The 21,146-nt window shown below is 42.9% G+C and overlaps 1 protein-coding gene across 1 annotated transcript; it reads right to left on the bottom strand.

Moving 5' to 3' along the window:
* Positions 1-525: 525 nt before the first annotated feature.
* nuak1b (NUAK family, SNF1-like kinase, 1b) lies at positions 526-20,221 on the bottom strand. Its single transcript, XM_051382407.1, has 7 exons — positions 18,891-20,221; positions 13,410-13,530; positions 9,022-9,173; positions 7,813-7,878; positions 7,598-7,717; positions 5,834-5,966; positions 526-4,999 (listed from the first exon to the last, which is right to left on the bottom strand). Exons 1-7 carry the CDS (start codon positions 19,191-19,193, stop codon positions 3,906-3,908), a joined length of 1,989 nt encoding a protein of 662 aa, XP_051238367.1. The 5' UTR covers positions 19,194-20,221; the 3' UTR covers positions 526-3,905.
* Positions 20,222-21,146: the final 925 nt, after the last annotated feature.

Raw genomic sequence — 21,146 nt, 5'->3', positions numbered from 1 at the left:
TGCATTCATGTAGGTTTTTGGGTCACACATTCTTAAAAAGGAAAAGAAATTAGGACATCCAATAAGTTTGCTACACTTCTCCCTACTGTAAGAAGAAGAGCATTGGGTGAAGTATTTGTGGCTCTGTCCCAGTCGAACCTCTGGGAATATTTGTTTATCTAATTACACTACTGGATCAAACCAGAAATAAGTTGTGCCGATAATAAGGTTCATAATATGAGCTTTTCCCCATGTTGTAAGTCAGGATTAAACTCTGGAAATACATTAAAGAAAGGCGAATAGTGTGTGAGAAACAGCAATATTCGCCTATTGGGCTTTTTTGTGAATTTTGATGTGAATGACATACACTTACAACTTGATACTGATCCCCCCTGAGACTCATTTATAGCCACTGTATTTTTATTGCGGCTTTCCTTGTGTACTTCAAAGGACTGTCCTAATTAGTTTGATATGACCCAATAGTTTAACTTACAGAAGCACTTTGAAAACTCAAATGACCACACACAGCATAAAAACAAACACGTGTAACTTTCAAGATCCATTTATTTGAGTTGATACAGTACTACAGAGGCATTGTGTTGAGTAGAAATACACCCAAATGGATGAATTAAGACATTTTTACAGGATTTGAGCAACTCTTATTGATTTGTTAAAATACACACTTGGCCACTAACTTCACAATGAGATGATACCACTCTATTTTGAACAAACAAATTATATTTTTGTGTGGTATGTCCTGAACACAACACACAGTCCAAAAGCAGGCCAAAGCATGAAAGGAGTATTTTGACAACAAATTAAATGGCTTGATCACCAATAAATACAAGTATAAAAACACATTGATAATAATTTTCATTATCAAAAAAAAAAAAAAAAACGGTCATAAAAGATACCAAAGGCACACGACTTAATCCCCCTTGGCAGTCCAAGATCACCAACAGACAAAAAATAAAATAAAACCAAAACTATGGCAATAGCCAATAATAGTAATGAGCCGTAACGAAAAATAATACTTAAATAACATAATAATACTAATTTATTATTATTGTCATAACAATATCCAGTCAAGTTTTCCTATGATTAGACTTTCTGCTAACTAACAGATATGCACCACTTATTTCCAGTTTGGCAGAGTAAAAGTTTCATCATCAGATTCTTTCCATTGCTTTATTTCCTTTTTCTCCTGATGTTGTTCCAGAATTGTGGACCTCCCCTGCTTTAGCAGAAGTGGAAATGGAATTGAATTCTCTTAGGGTCAGCTATTAATATATTAGTACATATTCTTACATTTTGCCCTGTTCCAATTAAGTAATAGGAGTTGGTTTGGGCTTTTCTCACCCATAGGTGAATTAAAACAGGGGAAAACTGCGACTACACCAAATTCAGATCAGTTTTGTCTGTTTCTGGAGAGAGATTCTAATACTTCGAGGAAGGAAGTATTATCTGCCATCACATAAAGCAATATAAAGTTTCTTATATTTTGGAAAATCAAAAACAGAAGCATAATAAAACAAAATACTAACATAGTATAATTTTCTCACTGTAAATCCAGTTGACAATAATGCAATACAAAAGGCAATAAAATGCAATATAATACGCAACAAGTCTTTCATTTGAATCCATACCCAGGACCTTTCCTTCACACGAGAGGAAAACATTCAACATGTGAACTATTTCCTCTGGGTCACTACTGCATGGTTTTCCATCCACATCATTTGATATTTTGGATGATGTCAGTCACCGATCTCCTACTTTTTGCTGCTGTTGAACACACTTTCTAAGGCCATACAGAACAGTCACACACTGACTGACCCTCAAGACAAGCTGTATCAACAGCCTCCAGCATTTCAAATAAAAACTCAAAAAGAAAAATAAAACAAAAACGAGAGGGGAAACCAGTGTGGGGATGATTTCATTCACCTATGGGGATTCCCCAGTCAAAGAAAAATCCAAAAGACTCTCATTAGTCCCTGACCTATCCATTCCCCTGAAACATATGAAAACTTCATCACATCTTTGGCATTAAACAAAAACTTTCCATCTACTCTTTCTAAGCACTTTCTTTACTTTCACCATTCTACATTACAATTCCTTCAGAAAATATATCTTACGCCTTGACCTTTCCTACAGGAAAGTCCTTTCTAATCTCAGCACCTTTCCATGCGTCACTCTTTCACACACTTTTCTTCTCCCTCTAGCTATAAATCTCTATGCGCTCCCTCTCTCTTACTGTCAAATGAAAACAATAGCTGGCTAATTGTGCTTGCTTGACATAATGGACTAGTATACACAGCTGGAGGGCTGAGCACAGACCGCAGATCCCACCTGTGCTGAGTTGGACTGAGGTTGATAGAGATCTCTAGCACCAACACGTCTCCAGCCTTTTGTCTGAGGAATTTGCTGTGTCATCAGCAGGCAAAAACAAACCATCTTACTTAGCTCTTTTGAAGAGCTTTGGTTAAAATATTAACTCGTCTGACAATGGAAACCTCCGTCTTTGGTAAAAAAAAAAAAAAAAACAACAAAAAAAACCCCCAACAACAAAAAAACAAACAAACAAAAAAACTGAATCTCTCACAGCCTGTTTTATCAGGTAGCCTCGGAAATGTGAAGCAACCAAGGTTAAGAGAGCCAGGCACATTCCAGGACTGTGAGGTGGTGTCTGCACCATCTACCTTCACTAAATGTCCCACTAGGCGAGCCCCTCCAGACCTCTGGTTCTGCCACCAAATCTGTGTTCAACCAAGCCACCTAAACTGCTGACAAACCAAACTATGGACTTAAACACTGACAAAGAACACAGAGGAGGTCTTTTCGAGGCAGCCTGTAGATCCTGGCATATCTGTGTGTGATTCTACTTGTGGAAGGACCGGGGGCGGGGGGGGGGAGACGAGACTGTTTGATCTCAACTGTCTGAGATTGACCTTTGAACCCCAAAACAAGTAAAGCTAGTCAGCTGTGCGCTGAAGGCCCTGGGTCTCTCCACATAAACAAACATCAAAAAAAGCACAACTGGTGACAGGTTGGCCTGGCTTTTCCCTCCACTTTAAGGAAATGACATACATAATTTTTATTATGAATCAAAAAAGGCACTTCCTACATATTCCCTAGTATCATACACATATATAGGACATACGCTTTTATGAAGGTATATTTGCCTGCGTGTTTTACAAGCGCAGACATACTTATATATGCTGAGTATATATATGATTCTCATCACTGAGTAACATAATTATATATGTCAGTTCCACACAAAGAGATGGAGACAAGGAGCTTTAGACTCTTCCAGTAACAGCCAGCACCCACCAGTTTTGCACTTAAAACTAAAAGCTACGAAAATATTAATAAATAATCAGCAATGTCAGTTATTTTTGGAACAAGACCCTGGTTTGTTTCTTTTTTTTTAAAGGAAGTAAAGATCACAAAAGCATATGCTCTGTGTGAGTATTAAGGTGCTTCTGTAAACTCAAACTCAAAATGGGTGGTGTAAAAGGAGAGCCAACCAGTTTCTGGTTGCTGCGTTTGTGATTCTAACTTGCCTTCTTGCTGAATATGTAAACATGTTGAACACAGCAAAGTCTATGGGCGGGCCAAGAAAGCAGACTGGGTGGCATTCTCTCGTGCCAGCTCCTCTCTCTTGTTCACAAAACCCTAACTAAATTTCCTCTGGTCAGAGAAGTGCACCTAAGAGTATACATCTGTGTGTGTATATGTGTGCATAGACGTATCATTTCCATCGAGATTTTATCCCCATTTGGAAAACCACAACTTCCCAAAAGGTGTATCCCAGTAACACACTGGTCGTTAATGCCACCCATAGACATCTGCGCACACACATACATACACGCAAACACACACAGTCATGTTCAATTCCCTCTGCTTCTTCTCTCTTTGCCACCCATCTGTTAGGTGAGGTTACTGCTGATGTCCAGGGCTTGCTGGTACACCTGAGTCATGTCCTCCAGGTCCCCCAGCAAGGAGAAGCTGCCATTGTCCCCCGGGGAGCCTTTCGTTTTGGGGCCGCGGCTGAACTTGGGTCCCTGGTGCGGTGGGGCTGCCTGGAAGCCCTTGAAGTTGGCGAGCTGCAGCAGGTTTTCGGCTGAGACGCAGGCCCTGATGTTTGGGCGGAGGTGAGGGGTGGAGGGATGCCACTCAGCCCCACTGAGGGAGCTGGGCGACAGGGACAGGCCAGAGCTGTCCTCCCCGACTATGCTGGAGGGCCGACTCTGACTGCGGGACAGACCAGAGTCAGTTGAGGGAGGAGGCTCACCAAGTACTCCAGCCACTGCTGCTGCTGAGGGAGGCCCGCTGTATGTGGAGTACTTGCCGTTTCGCTTCAAGATGCCCTTTCTCCCCATCACTCTCTTGGGCGGAGAGGTGGCTAGCAGAGACATGCTGGCACCCCCTAAAAGCTCGGAGGACTCGCTGCGCTCTGGCGAGGAGTAGTACCCTGATTCCCGCTGTTGGTTGTTCTTCAAGATGCCTTTCTTGGGCAGAGAGGGCACCATCTTAGCTGGCGAGCCTCCTCCCAGAGTTGGCTCCTCTTCCTCTCGATCTGGGCTCGAGACTTCCTCTCCCCCTTCGGCCTGTTGAGGCAGCGCGGCCTGGCCCAACTCCACCTCTTCCAGACTGGCAGACTGCTGCTCTTCAGTAACCCTGGTCTTCAGAATCCCCTTGGGTCTCTTCAGACCTGGTTTGTCCTCTGCTCCACAGTGGGCCTGTCCTGCCTCGACATTTTCTTTCTTGGACTTTTTGGGCCTCTGGCGGAGTAGCTGGGGCATGGCTGCAGCTTTGGCTCCAGAACCACGTGGCTCAGTGCGGTTCTGCCAGTCGATGAAGCGGGCCAGCATGGGCGAGCCTCCATGGTCACGTTGGGTCTCGCAGTCACACACACTGTTCTTCCAGCCCCAGTTTACCCACCAGTGGTTGGCTATGTCCTCCACTGTGGCCCGTCGCTCAGGGTTTACCATCAACATCCAGCGGATCAGTCCACGTGCATCTTACAGGAAATAGAAAAAGAACAATCTGTAAGCTGTCTCATACTACACACCACGTGGCATATAAATGCTGTCTATGATAAGATTATATGCTGTTACAGAGTAGTGAGAGGGGAAGTAGAGTGAGTTTAACACTGAACAGCTACCTGAAGCCTGATTATTTTTCTATTGTTCGGTTTAAACCAGAATAATGCATCCTCAGTTAAATAACACAACGCAACCAATTTAATACCATGAATGTCTTTGGCAGTTAAGTAACATTCAAAACTCAATAATATATAGAAAGAATATACAATGATAGCAAAATAGTTTTCCAATTACTCCAAGAAAATCTAATAAAAAAGCATGTTCCAGTTCCTGAACCAATTAAACTTTAGATACATGTTAATATGTTACAAAAAAATCAATGGCGTAGTATGACAGGTTTGTAGCTTAGGTGATATAATTGAGTTTCTTTATACTGTCTGGACAAAAAGGGCAACGAGCATCATATGTAATGGATTGTGCAGATGCTACGTTATGTGTACATTGAGAGCACTCTGATCCATATTCCATTCAATAGTTTATAGACCAACGTCTCAAGGGCTTTCAAATGTTTTCTGGAATTTACATAAAGAAGTGAATCCTGTACAATGAATAGACAGAAAGTCAGTCGCAGTGGTTTCAATTTCTGACAAATGGTGTACCTCAGTGAGTCAGTGTACCTAGATTTGAGATCCAGCTGAACTAGATTTGCCAAGTATAGTTTATGATATAGTTTTATAAAGGGCACTGGGATCAGGTATGTTTTCCTAGTACAACAAAAAATGGGAGAAATACAAAGGTTCTTGCATTACCTGAAGACTGAGTGGGCTCTTTGTACTCGCCGTTGCTAATCTGGCGAATGAGGTTCTTGTGGTCTCCCCCATCAAATGGCATGGTCCCATAGACCAGGGTATACAGCAGCACCCCCAGAGCCCAGCTATCCACCTGGTGAAAACAAAAAAGTTAATAAACTTGCTCATTCAGTCATGGACAGAACACACACTGCTTATCAGATGAGACATATATACTGTGTGCAGCGAGCATATAAAACAAAAAGTTGAGGCGGGTTAGATCTGGTGTTATGTAATGGAAATGCTGTCTTCTCAGTCCTGTTTTGATTAGTGATTCATGGCCTTAAAATTAATGTTGTGGAATGAGCTTAGCTCTGCTCAACATCAGAGCGAACAGACATTAGAGTTATGCTCTTTGAGTTTACTTTGACTTTAATAAGCGCCACAATCACTTTTTCACACCAACACTGCACAAGACTATCTCTGCTAAAAGCAGTGTGACGCTGCAGTGTACTCTCTCCTGCTCTATCAGGCAGAAGCAAGCACATTCTGACCACGAACCTAATGCAATGTCAATGTGGCTTTCTAAGTAAGCGGTTACATAAGACTTTGTGTCTGGGGCATGAGGAGGTGCAGAGCCATGTGGGAAGCGGTGGGAATGGAAGGGGGTAATGAGTCCGGCAGAGATGGCAGAGTCATGATATCCTTTTCCCTGACGACTCGCTGGAGACAGGCTGCCATTCAGTGATCAGCAGATGACTGGTGTGTGTGTGTGTGTGACAGGGAGGGAAATGTGATGTGTGTGTGTGTTCACTGTGGTTATGGGAGGATGAGATGTCCTGAGGAATGTGCTTTTGATGGTGGTAGCTGAAGCTTTGAGACATAGTCTAGGAAGAGGAAATCAGATAGGGCAAGTTAGGGAGCTAGTGTACTTCCTCTAAGGATCTGGAGCCACATCAAGAATGTTTCACTCTCCTGTTGCCATTGGTCCATTCCCGGGAGCGAGACAGGGCACGCACTATTGTTGTGTTCTATTTTCGTTGCCTGTGTTTGCTGTAATTTGTGGCCTCACCCCAACCAGGGTTCTGTAATTTCGATTGCAATCGGGCTGCTGTAGTTTTTAGCACTCTGGAGTAAATTATAGTGAATTACACTAAATTGAATGGTTGGACTTCAATATCTAAAAATGCAAGTTTTTTCCCCCTCTGTTGCTTTGTTTTATGTAACTGATGCAATTTTAAAGACAACGCCCTTCAGAATGACTCTGGAATTGCCAGAAATGTGGCTTTGGGAAGACATTTTCACTCTTTCTTTCACCAAAACTATTTGACTTTGACCATGAGCGTGTTTTTGAGGCTGTGGAGCTTGTTCCGATTCCATTAAGATGAAGAAAAAGAGAGCTAAAACTATCCTCCAGTTCCTCACTTCAAAGGATTCGGACATCGTAGGAAGGGGAGGACAGGGCAGGGATGCAGACAGTATTTGAGCTGACCCACTGTGGAGTTGCAAGAGAGACCTCCCCTGACTGGAGACTAATAGTAATCCCATCAAAGAAACAGAAAAAAAAGCCCTATCCCCCTCTTTGTGTATGGCCAATGTGATGATGATAATCACTAGTGAGATAATAATGATGAAAAGATCAAGGGGAGGTTCACACCAAATTTAACAGCGAGGGAGGACAATAATGATGGTGATAGATACATAAAAAGGAAATCATGTCCTAGAAATTAAGTTCACAGACAAACAGCTGCAGTTTTAGTCATTGTTTGGTTCACTGGAGCTCACCTCTGGGCCACGGTACGGTCTCCCATTGACGATCTCTGGTGAAGCGTAGAGCGGACTGCCACAGAAGGTTTGCAGCAGCTTGTCCTTATGATAGAGGTTGGACAGCCCAAAGTCAGCAATCTGTGGAAAGAGGGCTACGTGTGAGTTTTGCACTGATCATGATCATTTAAAGTTCTGTGGGTAATGCATGACATCAGATCAAGGTGCAAACTTACCTTAATATTACAGTTTTCATCCAGTAGCACATTTTCCAGTTTCAGATCCCTGTGCACCACTCCATTCTAAAAGACAAAGAAAAAAAAAAGTAATGATTGATTAATCTATCAATGCATTATTCATGAGAGATGGATCCAAGTAATAAACAGTCCATTGTATTAAGAGATGATTTACTCTGACAAAGCTAGCTTGTGGCTCTCGGGGGAAATCAAGGCAGCCTGTTGGTCTAGTACTCTTTAATTGGTCCTGTCCCCTCCGGGGTCTTTATGCTGACATCTGCTGTGATTTTTCTTTTAAATTGACTCACATGTGTCACGTAAACATGAGCCTGTAATTACCACCCTGTATGAATGATGTTCTCACAACATCTTGGGATTAAAAAACAAATATGCTGTTAATGCCTGGGTTTTAAAAACCCTGGAATTAACATGTGGTATGCAGACAGACAGAACCCAGCTCAGATGTGGAGAAGTGACTTCACCCATCACTCCACCCCCCCATGGTTGTGCTCTGCATGGCATCTCTCATTGGTTGTTGCATGGCAGGGAGCTCATGTTCACATGACCCTGATTGGTGGATACAAGGACGAAATGGTTGCTTGCTTGTTGTGTCAGTGACTCATGCCACCCCACCCTGAGGGAGGTTGTGCTTGGTAGTGATGATTCATCATTCATGGCTGTCTGGGACTCTCCTATCTGAGGACCATGACATCATCCCTATCTCCAGCTGGGAAGAAGACGACAAGAGGGGGAGCCCATCCAAACAAGCCCTGGGACCTTGGGGTTTTGATGGGAGTTAGTGAGGTGTGGAACAGGGGTTGACATGGGTGTGGTAGCTAAATCTCTGGGGAAGAGCTTTGGGGGTATCTCGGGACATCCATCAGCGTGTTAGCAGATGAGACAAAATTAATGCAGGGCCTGTTTGGTGCAATGTAATCGGAGTATAAGCTTGAATTAAACTGGCCTGTGTTCCATCTTCACTCAGAAACAGATGACTCCCTAAAACCACTGTGCCAAGAAAAGCATACTGTGTAGGGCCTGCAGATTAACTAGCTATATGGCTGACTGTGGAGGTGCATGGTTAATGTTACAATGAACATGCTTCAGCCTGGAAAACAAAGTCTGGGTGTGTGTGAGAGAAACAAAGAGAGATTTAAAGATGAATGTGCGTGTTTTTCTCTCATTATAGTACGGTATGGGCTTTCTCACCTTGTGGCAGTGGTGCACGGCGGAGACTATCTGCCTGAAGAAGTGTCGTGTTTCCCGCTCGCTCAGGCGGCGGCGCTCACTGATGTAGTCGTAAAGCTCACCCTTGCTGGCGTACTCCATCACAATCACGATCTTATCCTTGTTCTCAAACACTGACAAATGATAAGAAAACAATTGGCGTCCATTAATATCTACTTTCAGGAACATACATTCATATTAATGGAAAGAGAGATGAGAGGAGAACTCATAAAGTCATTCCAGGTTCATTCTATCATGTTAAAATCACAAATGGACATTGTTATGTAAAAAGCAGAGTAAACCAGTTCCAACACCCCCCCTCGCCTTAGTTTTGGAGCAGGAATCTAAATTCCAGAGGAGCAAATAACATCTCTACACTTCTCCCAGGGTTACATCACCCAAACCCCACCTCATGTGTCTGGCTCCTTCACAACATTGCAGGGAGGGGCTGTTAACTCAATCAAGCCCACTCCTCAGAGACCAGAGCGAGTGGAGAGCAGTGAAAAGAGAGAAAAAGCAGGAACAAAATGAAGGAGAGAAAGTTAGCTTCACAGACAGTGGGCAAAGAGGGTGTCAAGCGCATATCACATTTCAACTTTGCGTCAAACATTTCACAGCACACTTTCACATTCTTAACCACCATACTGAGTGTCCACCTGATATGTTGTGTGATCTGAAAATATTACATGAATTATTGTACAACAGTTTATTATGGCAACACGGTGCAACTTCCCTTCTCGCAGCAGAATTGAAATAGTTACTTAGAAAAAGTAACGCATTACTCATTAGCAATTCAAGACTCAACACAGGTAAGAACATCCTCCTTTTATTTAACTAACTATTTAACTGTAATGTCATGTCTTTTTGTTTATGAATAATAATGGAAGCCATTTAATACTCATGTCACTGTTCTTCTGTCTTGTGTTTACTTATCATCAAGTAGTGACAATATACTGTAACTACCCTTTCACATGACCAAAACAAGACTAAGGCTAGGAAACAATTCTGCAAAGTTTATCTTCAGTCTGACTTTAAGAAGAGGCAACAACAAGTTCACATAATTTTTACATAAACTAACAGGATCACTTGAATTAAAATGATTACTTTATACACATCTGGTGACTGGAGAAAGTAATGTTATTACAGTTGTATTACTGTGATGCATTACGATCCAACTGCAGTCACCAAACATATCATTCTGTGTCAGTATTTAGCCTTCTGGTGTATAATTTCAACTTGGCAACATACTTCTCTCCCAGCGCCTTGGCATGAAGGGAATGAAAATGGTTAGGCAGAGAGGGAAGCAGAGAGAGAAAGACAGAGGAAATACTGAGGAGATGACAACAACACAGTCAGCCATGTTGCTCCGTATTGTGTGGGTTGATTTTCCCACACAGCAGGGTCACTGGGGGTGAGGGCCTCTGCTTTCTGCACCCTTGAGTGAGCACCTTCATAGTTTGTCACACTACTCTCCTCGCCCTCCTCCCAGGGTCCTTTTAAAGATATAATCCTCCACAAAAACACACAGTTGCTGAGTGATGGTAATGCTTCCTGATTGTGACCGTCTGTCTGCTCGGGAAGTAACAGACGGGACATAAGCCAAGCACCCGCGAGGGCAGAACAGATCCAGCCCTCTGATTGGTGGACAGAGTGGTGACCTGTGGTGACACTCACGGTGATCCGTGATGGGGTTGTGCTTAGAGAGCCAATTCTCGGCTTGCACTCCCATTTACCTTTGACCCCTGGTGGTGAAGTAATTACCTGGCTTACATAACTTGGGTTTGTTACAGCCCGCTGCGTACGCCAGTCAACACTACAGCCTTGCTGTCACTCATTGGGCTTTTGTTCACAGGTCAGGCCCTCACATCTGACTAATTAGCACCCATTGTCCTATTGCCTGCACTGATGATAGACCACTGTTGCACACTTGCATGGGGTGGCAAGAGGCAAAGTGTAATACATAAGAGTGGTGGAATACTGTTGATGCAGACAATAAACAAACAAGCACTGAAAAACACTTTTTGATTTAGGCTTTTTAATGCTGATTACCTCAGCAGGTTATTTCTTGAATTGGTTTTTCTTTACTAAAATGAGCTACCACAACAAAAGACCTTCAGAGTTTAAATGGCTATCTAGGCTTATGTCACCTTTAGAGAATGCAGTATAAGGAAAGCAATAAAAAATGTGGCTCTTCACTCACAGCAGGGTGAATGGTTTTATGTCTGTTATTTCACCTCCTTATTTCCCTTTTCCCTCATAAAGGAATAGTTTGACATTTTGGGAATTACACTTTCTTATACTTTCTGGCTAAGAGTTAGATGAGAAGATCCAAACCACTCTCATATCTATATGGTAAATGTGACAGTACAGCCAGCAGCAGACTATTTCTTGGCTGGGAAAAAAACTCCCATAGTTTGGTTGAGCTAACCAGCTGCTAGCTGTGGTGTCATATTCACTGTACAGACATGAGTGGTATCAATCTTCTCATCCAGCTCTCAGAAAGAAAGCAAATAAGCGCTTTTCCCAAAATGTCAAACTATTCCTTTAACTTGTGTTTTTTCAGGCTCATCTTTACAGCGTCGGTCACTATATACATGTATGTGCTACTAACATTTGAGTTGGATGTATATATGTATGTATAAATTTTTGCATTTACAGCATTCTTCGGGTTTGGCTGTTTGTTTTAAAAAGGAGGGCACTAGGATACTTAGTTATGCCTGAGGAGCGAAGAGCAAAATCTGCTTTTAAATGCCCTGCACAGCATGCTGATGGATGCAGAATGTGAGGGAGTGGTAAAAATCAATCTTCACGCACACATCTGGTTCAGCTTTGCTTCACACAAGGCAGTTAGCAGGGGCTGTTGAAGAGGGTGTTGCCGGATACACAAATCTCGCAGCCTCCTATATATCTCTAAAGCAAGGCTGGGTAGAGGCCAGGCCACAACAGTAAACACCGGGTTTGAGGAGAAAGAAAACGCGAGAGCAATGAGTTTGGTCGAGTTTGTTGGTGGAGTAGGCTGCTTATAAAGGAAGACAGCACACATAGAAACACCATACAGCCTCCTTGGAGTTTATAAAGCTGGGTTTTCTTTTAATCATTCTCCTACAAAATACATAAAACCCGACTGCACTTCAGCCCTCCAGCTGACTCCTGGCACGTTCCCATGACAAATAGTGATGTTTGTCACATATTCACATTGCTGATAACAACGTGGAGACTTTGAAACTGAAGGACAGTGGGTAAACCAGTTTGGGCAGTGGCACACAACCATTGTGCCAGGGCAGCTATCCTGAAAAGGGTATTGAAACTGTTGCTTTGTTGACATAGACAAAAATAGTCACCACGAGTCACAAATCATATGAAATCGACTCACACTGCTGCGCCTTGAGACTTTAATTGCCTGCACATAGGCCCGCGCTACATTATAAGGGATGATTAATAGCGAGCAATATGTTGAAAGAATTCAATGGGAATTGTTCAACCTTTACACTCGCCATTAATTCTAATCTATGTTTCCTTCCAGTGAGGTTAAGGTCATTCAAAAGGACTCATATCTAAAAAAAAAAAGAGTAAATATGCAAGCCATTTAAGACGGACTTGAAGGCTTTGATATTTAGAGAGTTGCTTCCTGGGGTAGATATATGTTGACGTTGCTCCAGGGAAGGCTTAAGGCCTTTCCTCCCTCTGCAGAGCACTGGGCAGGAGTCAGACAGGGTGCAGGCCTCGGTGACTGAGGTCAATCCAGAGTCTCCCTAGTTATACACACACACACAAAACCATTAAAGCTCATACATAGACACAAATATACAAGGACTTATGCAGACACACACATGTGCAAACACACACACACACACACACACACACACACACACACACACACACACACACACACACACGTACAGTCTGGTTCCCAGCTGCAGTTGTCTCTAAGTATCAGCAGATGTCTGGCCCTGAGATCAAGACCAGAAAAGACAAGAGATGAGACCTCTTAGATGTGGGAGAGGCAATCCCTTAGAATACCACCCCTCTTACACACACAAACTTTCAACACACACACACACACACACACATTCAGAGAGATCCAGATGCACACCGTCAAAGCCATCCAGACTTTTACTGGCCCATGCAGCCAGACAGTACAGAGAAGATGAATAACATCCCAGAGCTGTAGTCCAGGTCTTATTATGACATCTGCATGTCATAATATGACAATCCTGCAGCTGGGCCACAAGTTCTGAATGAGCTCAGGGAGGGGTTGATTTTGGACGTGCGTGTTTTTGTTTATTTTTGTTAAGTCAAATAGTGTGTATTTGTCATGGCAATTTGTCACGTGTGTGTGTGTATTTTTTCGACACATAGAAGACCCTCACCTTCATATATAGAAATGATGTGTGGGTGGCGGAGGGATGACATGATCTCAATCTCTCGGCGGATGTGAACCATGTCCTGCTCATCCTTGATCTTCTCCTTCCGAATTGACTTGATAGCCACCTGGAAAAAGAGGACAGGACGCTTTGATCAGATGACATATAGCAACATAAAAAAGATTCCAAAGTAGATACCTTGGGTGCATCATGTGCAATAGTTTAAGGCACATTTTCCCCTTGGTTTCACTTAGTTGATTGCAAAGATTTGTTGATTTGATTTGGAAAGGGAAATGTATAATAAGATTAAAGGACAACACATTTACGTCACATTCTTTATCTTATCAGTGAACTTTAAAATGTACATGGCTCTTGAAGAGTACACCATGTGATATCTGTCTGTCTCAGTAAATTGTATTCTTTCAGGGCTTGGGCTTACATTTAACCAAGTATTAGTCAGTGCTCTGATCTGAGCCCCAACCCGTCTCTAACAGAGAGATCAGAAGTCAGATGCACATGGTGAAACATGGGGTTTCCATAGCAACCGTCTATCTGGAGGCAGCTGTTGTTAGAAAACAAGTCTACTGCCACGCTACTGCACAGTGGTGCTATCATGCTTATGATGACAAAGCTGCTGTTTAGCAGGTATGATGTTTATCATATTCATCATCTTAGTTTAGCATGTTAGCATGCTAACATTTGCTAATAAGCACTCACACAAAGTGCAGCTGAGGCTGAAGGGAATGCCATTACTTTTGTAGGTATTTGGTCATAAAACCATGTGTTAAATTTGGTCCTGATGATGGCACCAGAGGAAAAGTCAAGGGACCACAAAAGTTATTACAATTCATCCAATGGAAGTAATGAATGTCTGTACTACATTTCATGGTAATCCATTCAATAGTTCTCTCAAAACCACAAATGTGAACCTCATGGTAGTGCTAGGGATCACCAAAGGCAGTAGGCTGCATCCTCTGGGTACAGAGAATGTCTGTACAAGATTTTATGGAAATCCATCTAAGAGTTGTTGAGATATTTCAGTCTGCATCAAAGTAATGGACCAAATGAATGACCAGCATTGCCATCCATGGGGCTAATGAAGACCACGAGTGTCATGAAAAAGAGGTAAGCAATGTGTTAAGTGTTCATGGTTTCTGGAGGGAGGCAGGGAGGTCAGAGTGCTCCTCCATAAATCATATGTCAGCATTACTCTCACAGCCGTGTTTCCTTCCCTGTCAAATAGTCCTTGAGAAGACATTATATCACTACCCGGTCTTTTATTTTTAGTCATTCTTATTAACAACAGCCAGTGGCCTACTTTCGAAATAGTCTGAAAGGCATGCCTGCTGGGAGTTTTATGGAGGAATCAGGAGAACGCACAGGGGCTGAGGAAGTGATTCAGTCTACTTGCCTTGCCAATGGGCCTGCTACAGGACGTTCAACAGTCAACAACTACACTTGATTTGACAATTTTTCACTGTCATGGCAATGCCACCAGGGTATGAGTCAGCCACAACTGGATGCATTCAAACCTCTAGCCTTGCACTCCTTAAATGAGAGGTTAGCAGCCTCCTCCAAATAAACCAATCGAGAGAACACAGTCTAGCACATGTCACTATAATTGTAGCCTAAACATTCTGGATTGAATCCTGGGGTTTGCTTTGATCAGGCCTGTATAGAGTCTGTTCGCTCTGAATTCTGTTAGTTTAAACTTTTGTCCTCTCCTAGCTCCTCGGTAGTATTCTGAGGAGCCCAGCTTTATTCCATGCAGCAGAAACCACAGGCAGTAGCGAGTGCCAAGCTAATTACCGTGTACATCAATAAAAATAACCCCAAACCGGAATAGTTCCCATCCAGAGCATGGCTTGATTACATAGAATTTAAAGAAATGATACCATAATAAACAAGATGGGTCCACATGCTGTGTTCATGATTGGTAAAAGTTGTTGTTTTCCTTTACCTCATCAGATTCATCAACATTTTATCACTGATCCCTAAAATGTGAGTAACATTTTTGACTTTGCCGCAGAATGTGAGTCACCTTCCTGGATTTAATGTAGGAATTAATTCAGGAATTCATTAATTTAAGCAACAACTGAGAAATGACCTACAAATGTTACATGCAAAGGCAAGTCAACTTTCTCTATGTGCAACTGCTGCCTAAAACCAAAGTGGTCATTTCTCCTAACAGGGTAGTAATCAATCTTTAACAGCCACGATTTTAATTCCACACTGTATGCTAACTCATTGAATGAGCCAGCTCTCCCACATGGGGCTTGAGACAAAGCCAGGTATCGTATCTCTTGTGTATCTCCTCATGTTCCCCTGCCCTGACCCCGATGTGGATCATTAAACAGGACTGCAGATCAGCCACTTGCCAGCTGGCCTGGCTGGCTGACACAGCTACGCTTGTCCTTAAGTGGATCCCTATTACTGTCACTCACAGTAAACAGGCGCTGTACTGCTGCCCACGTTGGCCCCTGCCAGGTATGGGGCCCGCCTCATTTGCCCCTAACTCCCCACCCACCCACCCCACCCTCCTTGTTCGCAACAGAGCTTGTTTGAAGTGAAAGTCCATGTTTTGCTTCACTGGAGCCTGACATCTTCCTGCGCTTTCTCAGGCCATTAAAATAGATGAAGTATTCATCACAAGCTCAACCTTCCCTGAGTTTTCTAAAGATTATGATAATCTGTTGTGTTGAATGTGTGTGTCTGACTCAGACTTAGGGGGTGAAAGAGAGAGAGAGTGAGTGGGAGGAAGAGGCCCGTCACTTTTCCAGAGAGCTACATTCTCAAACATAGCCAGGAATCATAATACCTCATCAACGGCACCACATATAGCAGAGGAATGTCAGTGTTTTCCCCTCACGTACCTCTCCAGTGAATCCATTGTTGGGGATTGATGTAATCTGGAGCTTTAAGCTCATATTAATATGACTTTCTAACCCCTTTAACTGAGGCTGTCCCTCTCTTGTTACGGTGGTGGGCTTCCCTGTGTCTGTGTGCTAACTGCCTACCCCCTCCTGTCTGTGATGGATCCCCCATACAGGATATTAACCTTCCCCTCAAATCTCATTTCCTGCTGTGGATGGCCTTTCATGTGTCACTACCCATTTTAGGCCCTGCTGTCACCACAACCTTTTCATTATAGTCATCTAGATGGCATACACTACATTAAGACACACACAGTCTCTTTCTATCTTTCTCACAAGTACACAAACATGAAACACATCTTCTAGACTCTAGAATCTAGAGGTATGCACAAACACGAGCCTGTGCATGTGTCATATATCCCCACCATGATCTCTATGATCAATTGCACTCCATATAATGTTGGTTTTCCACTGAGCTGCCAAGCAGTACAACATGGCTTTGCAGATTAAAGAAGACAGTCACTCAGTTCCACTTTCGCTGACCGCTGAATGTGCCCACATCTAATCAATCTCCCTCAAGTGCCTTCACTTTCATGCGTACACACAGTCGGACACAAAACCTTCTCAGTCTGTCTCCTGACTTTGCTCTCTCTGATCTTCTCATTTAGTTCGTAGAACGAAACAAGAAAAGAGGAAGGGAGTAAAGATGATTGCACAACAGTCTCACCATGCTGCTGTATCTGCCATACGGACACAAGGGACTACCATAGAGTCAGAGGTCAAATAAACTCTAGCAACACAGTGCCAGACACATGTGGCCCGTGAGGTGGTCGGCAGTCAGGCATCTGTTTTCTGCTGGTACTCCATGTGCAGAGGCGTTGATTCTCAAAGGACTTCCCTAAGATATACAAACTCCCACGTTAAAAGCACAGTGGTGCGCGGAAGTCCTATACTTTACTGACATGCTATTTTAAGTCTGAATGCTATGCTCAAGACTTTTACTCAAGACAGATGATTACAGGAGAAAGGAAGGCACTGGGCCACTGAGTTTTGACCTACAAAGAACTTTTTGCATATTGACAGGTGTTTCTTTTAATTTGTCCATCCCATTTATATCGGTATGGGGCGGCTGTGGCTCAGGAGGAAGAGCAGGTTGTCCACTAATGGGAAAGTTTGCTGCATGTTGAAGTGTCCTTGAGCAAGATACTGAACCCTAAATTGTTTATGAATGTGTGTGAATGAGTGAATGTAGTGTTAAAGCGCTTTGAGTGGTCGAAAGACTAAGGTGCTATACAAGTACAGTCCATTTATCATTTAGGATAAATAACAGAACCACCTCTCTGTCTAATGCAATACAGTTCAGCAAACAGCACCACAAACTACGTCCTCCAAAATGATCATACAGCTGAATCAACATCTCTCTAAAACTAAACATGATAAGGTAGGATTTATTGCAGGACTGCTGTATTAGATTGCATTAGATTGAGCTGGATGCATTCATGTACATTCTTGAAGATTTTGGTTAGAAGATGCAATTTTAAACATCAGTACAAGCAGGACATGCTTTAAAGCACGCATTTAGAGATGTAAACAAATGAAGACCACGTGTGAGTGGCTTTCAAATACTGTTACATTATACATTTCAGAATGAAAAAGTCTTCTATAAATTATCCAAAGCCATTAATGTGAGCCAATTAGAGCTATCTCAGGGAAACAGTATCTCAATCTCAAATAAGATATTTTGACCCTTCCTGTCAATTTTCTGTACTTACATTGTGCAATTTTACAACGCTAGTGAAAGTAAAACACTTTAGATCTGCTGCCATGGCAATAATGAAAAGGAAAACATACTGAAGAAAGGACAAGGAGCCAAGTGGGACAGGCCAAGAGAGAGTAAGCCCTACCGGTGTGTATGGTCTCCCTATCAAGCATGCATTTACCAGGAGCTATTGGGGGGACATTGTTGACCTATACTAAGTTCCCCCCTGGCATTCTCAGTGCATGGAAAGTTCCCCATGTCCTGCCAAAGTGGGCTCAGGGGTCAAATTTTGCCACACATGAAAATGTTTGGAGAGATGTGCTGATCTGTGAGGACAAAACGGCAGATGGCGGGTTTACTATGACAAAGACAGCCAATAACTTTTTTTTTTATAAGGAAACTGAAAGTGGTGGACTGACCCATGCAAACACACTAACACCCACACAGTGAAGTATGAAAACAAAACCAAAAGGATGTCTACAACACAAAGAAATGTGAGTGGGCCTGTATCTCTGGGGGACTGTTAGTTGCTTTCAGTGATGCTTACTGGGATCACTGAAGTCACATCAGTCAGTCAGTAGCCGGATTTGCACTCCAGCATCCGGTCTTGAGGCCCCGCATAGGACAAGGCGTGTGCGGCTGCAACCCCCTGGTCCCAGGGGCCCTTTAGGCATTGGGGGAATTCCCAGGGGTATTACACGCACACGCCTCTGAGAGCAAAAAAAAAGCATCTTTTTTTAAAGGACCGGTGCTGTTTGTAGTGGCTACTTAAGGGCGCTACAAAAATATGCACGTATAAGAAGCGTCGTGAAACAGATGTTTGCAGCTGCTTAGAGCGTCTGTTAAGTGCCTCACCTCTCTGCCGGAGTGCCGCTCAATGGCCTTCTTGACTTTGCCATAGGTGCCTCTTCCCAGCGTCTCCAGCAGCTCGTAGCGGTGTTTCAGGTTATGCTTGTGGTGGTGTTTCTTCACGCCCGAGTTTCTCCGTCCATCACCGCTCGCCAGGCAGGTCTCTTCGGGGGAGTTGCCGGCAAGTAGAGGTGGAGATGGAGGTGGAGGGGAGAGGTCACCCCCCGCCGGTTTGCCCGCAGAGGTTTGGCCTTTCTGCGCCTCGAGACGGGTTGCCCCGCGGTGGGGCGATAAATAAGCGGTTTCCATCTCACTAGGGATGTGTTCAAACAACCTTCCCAATGTTGAATATTTCAAACTACCTACCTAAAACTAATTGATAATATAATACTTATAGGTCTAATAATAGTAATAATAAATAAATAAATTACAAGGAATAACGCGTAGCCTACTAGTCATTATTATTACACGTGGAAACTAACATTTCCAGATTGTCTTGGTTGATCAATTGGCTTTGATCAAAGTGGACAAAGATTTCTCCTCCTACCTATTCATGTTTATTATCGCTATATAATCAATCTGCTACGGATTAAGCACAAATAGTCTAAAAGGACATTATCGGTCTATAATTACCTGATACATAGTCCTATATCACGGGATACAATTTAATTCTAGTGCCAATTTTGTAATAAAATATGTATTCAAATGTCGCCAGCAGGCAGCATCCCGACAGCTGAATACACTTTCGATTTAAAGATGATATGTTGGCTATAATATACTTGCAAGCTCTATCCCAATAATAGAAAAAAAAAAAATAGACTAAAATAAATTCAGATCCCCTCACTCCTCAATTGACTGGCATGATCTAGCTGTGGTTAATTCTGGCTCGTTCACATTATCTATCGTCCTAAACGCTGCCAACATCACCGACTCACATCTAAAAGGCGAGAAAGCTGCGACGAAACCGGCGTTTTGGATGAAGATGACCCTCATTTTGTCCACGGCCCAGGTACGGCTCCTCATTCATCTGGACCCCGTTCTATTGTGCGACTGCATGCTCCGTGCAGTGGTCGACGGTGGTAGAGGTGCGCTGTGATCGGACACTATCTCGAGCTGAGACGTTTTGGATATTGCCATGGTCGTTTTGCTGCTCCCCTTCTTCTTTTTCTTTTTCTTCTTCTTCTTCGCGTGCCCTTCTTCTTGTTTCTCCCCTTTCTCTCTCTATCCTCAACGTGAGAGGCTGTGAATAAGGACTGCGAGAGGATCCCAGACGGGAGGCGGAGTTTACGCAGACCTCCTCCTTTCCCTGTCTTTTCTCTTCCCTTCTCTCTCTTTGTGCTCTCTTCCCTTCTCTTATCTCTGATATGATGACTGCCGCTGAATACAGGGGCGTAGCTGGGAGTCATGTGCACAGGAGGTGATACCCCCCCCCTTTTTGCTGTCTTATCCCCGCTGGCATCCGTCTTTGTCAAAAATGTCTAACCGCAGATCAATTACACACCCCTTCATCCCTGATTCTCATCTTCACCCAGGTGGACCTACCTCAAAATTATAATTTAAGTGTGTATTTCCCCATTTTCTGCCTCTTAAAAAGCTTGTTCTACTCATTTATTTGATAACTTTAGTGGCCAGTTACTGGTACTTTGCGGATACAGAGTAATAATACAAAATATATTGAACAAATAAAATACGATGTATTATAATACTGTAGGTTAAGGTAAAATAAGTGGGAATTCACAAGCTAGCAGTGTATAGTTAATGCATCAATAATCATAATAATAATCCAATATTATAATATACACTATTCTGAAATGGGCCATTCGTTTTGTACTTTTACTTAGATAAATCTAGTGTGTAATATTGAGGAGGATCGGTTGGCAGAAATATTCATAGGTTTTCATTCATTATAATGAGTATGGTCTAGACCCGCTCTATTTAAAAAGTGTCCTGAGATAACTTGGTATGATTTGGCGCTGTCAGTGTGTAATCACCTGGAAATAAGAATCTTTTCCATTAGCTAGCCCACAGTGGACAAACCAAACGCTGGCTCTTAGTAGGGCCTTTTGCGTTTATTGCGAGTTTTGCAACCAACGATACGGTTTCTACACACTTAAAACAGTATTCAGTTGATTGCAATCTGCAATCTCACCACTAAATAGGCTACCACTAAATCTTACACACTGGTCCTTAAGTAAAACATTTGAATGCAAGATCTTTACTTGTACACTGTGGTATTGGTACTTTGATTTAAAGTTTGAATGA

Source organism: Dicentrarchus labrax, unplaced genomic scaffold, assembly GCF_905237075.1.
Source record: "Dicentrarchus labrax unplaced genomic scaffold, dlabrax2021, whole genome shotgun sequence".
NCBI classification, from domain to species: domain Eukaryota; kingdom Metazoa; phylum Chordata; class Actinopteri; family Moronidae; genus Dicentrarchus; species Dicentrarchus labrax.
This window is presented reverse-complemented; position numbering and strand designations above follow the sequence as displayed.

What these genes read in the sequence shown, in the direction of transcription:
- nuak1b (XM_051382407.1), bottom strand. Translation starts at nt 19,193, where the DNA reads ATGGAAACCGCTTATTTATCGCCCCACCGCGGGGCAACCCGTCTCGAG. An exon ending in AGCGGCACTCCGGCAGAGAG is followed by an intron (nt 13,531 to 18,890) that starts GTGAGGCACTTA and finishes CTCTTTTTCCAG; the next exon opens with GTGGCTATCAAGTCAATTCG. An exon ending in AGAGCCCACTCAGTCTTCAG is followed by an intron (nt 5,000 to 5,833) that starts GTAATGCAAGAA and finishes ATTTCCTGTAAG; the next exon opens with ATGCACGTGGACTGATCCGC.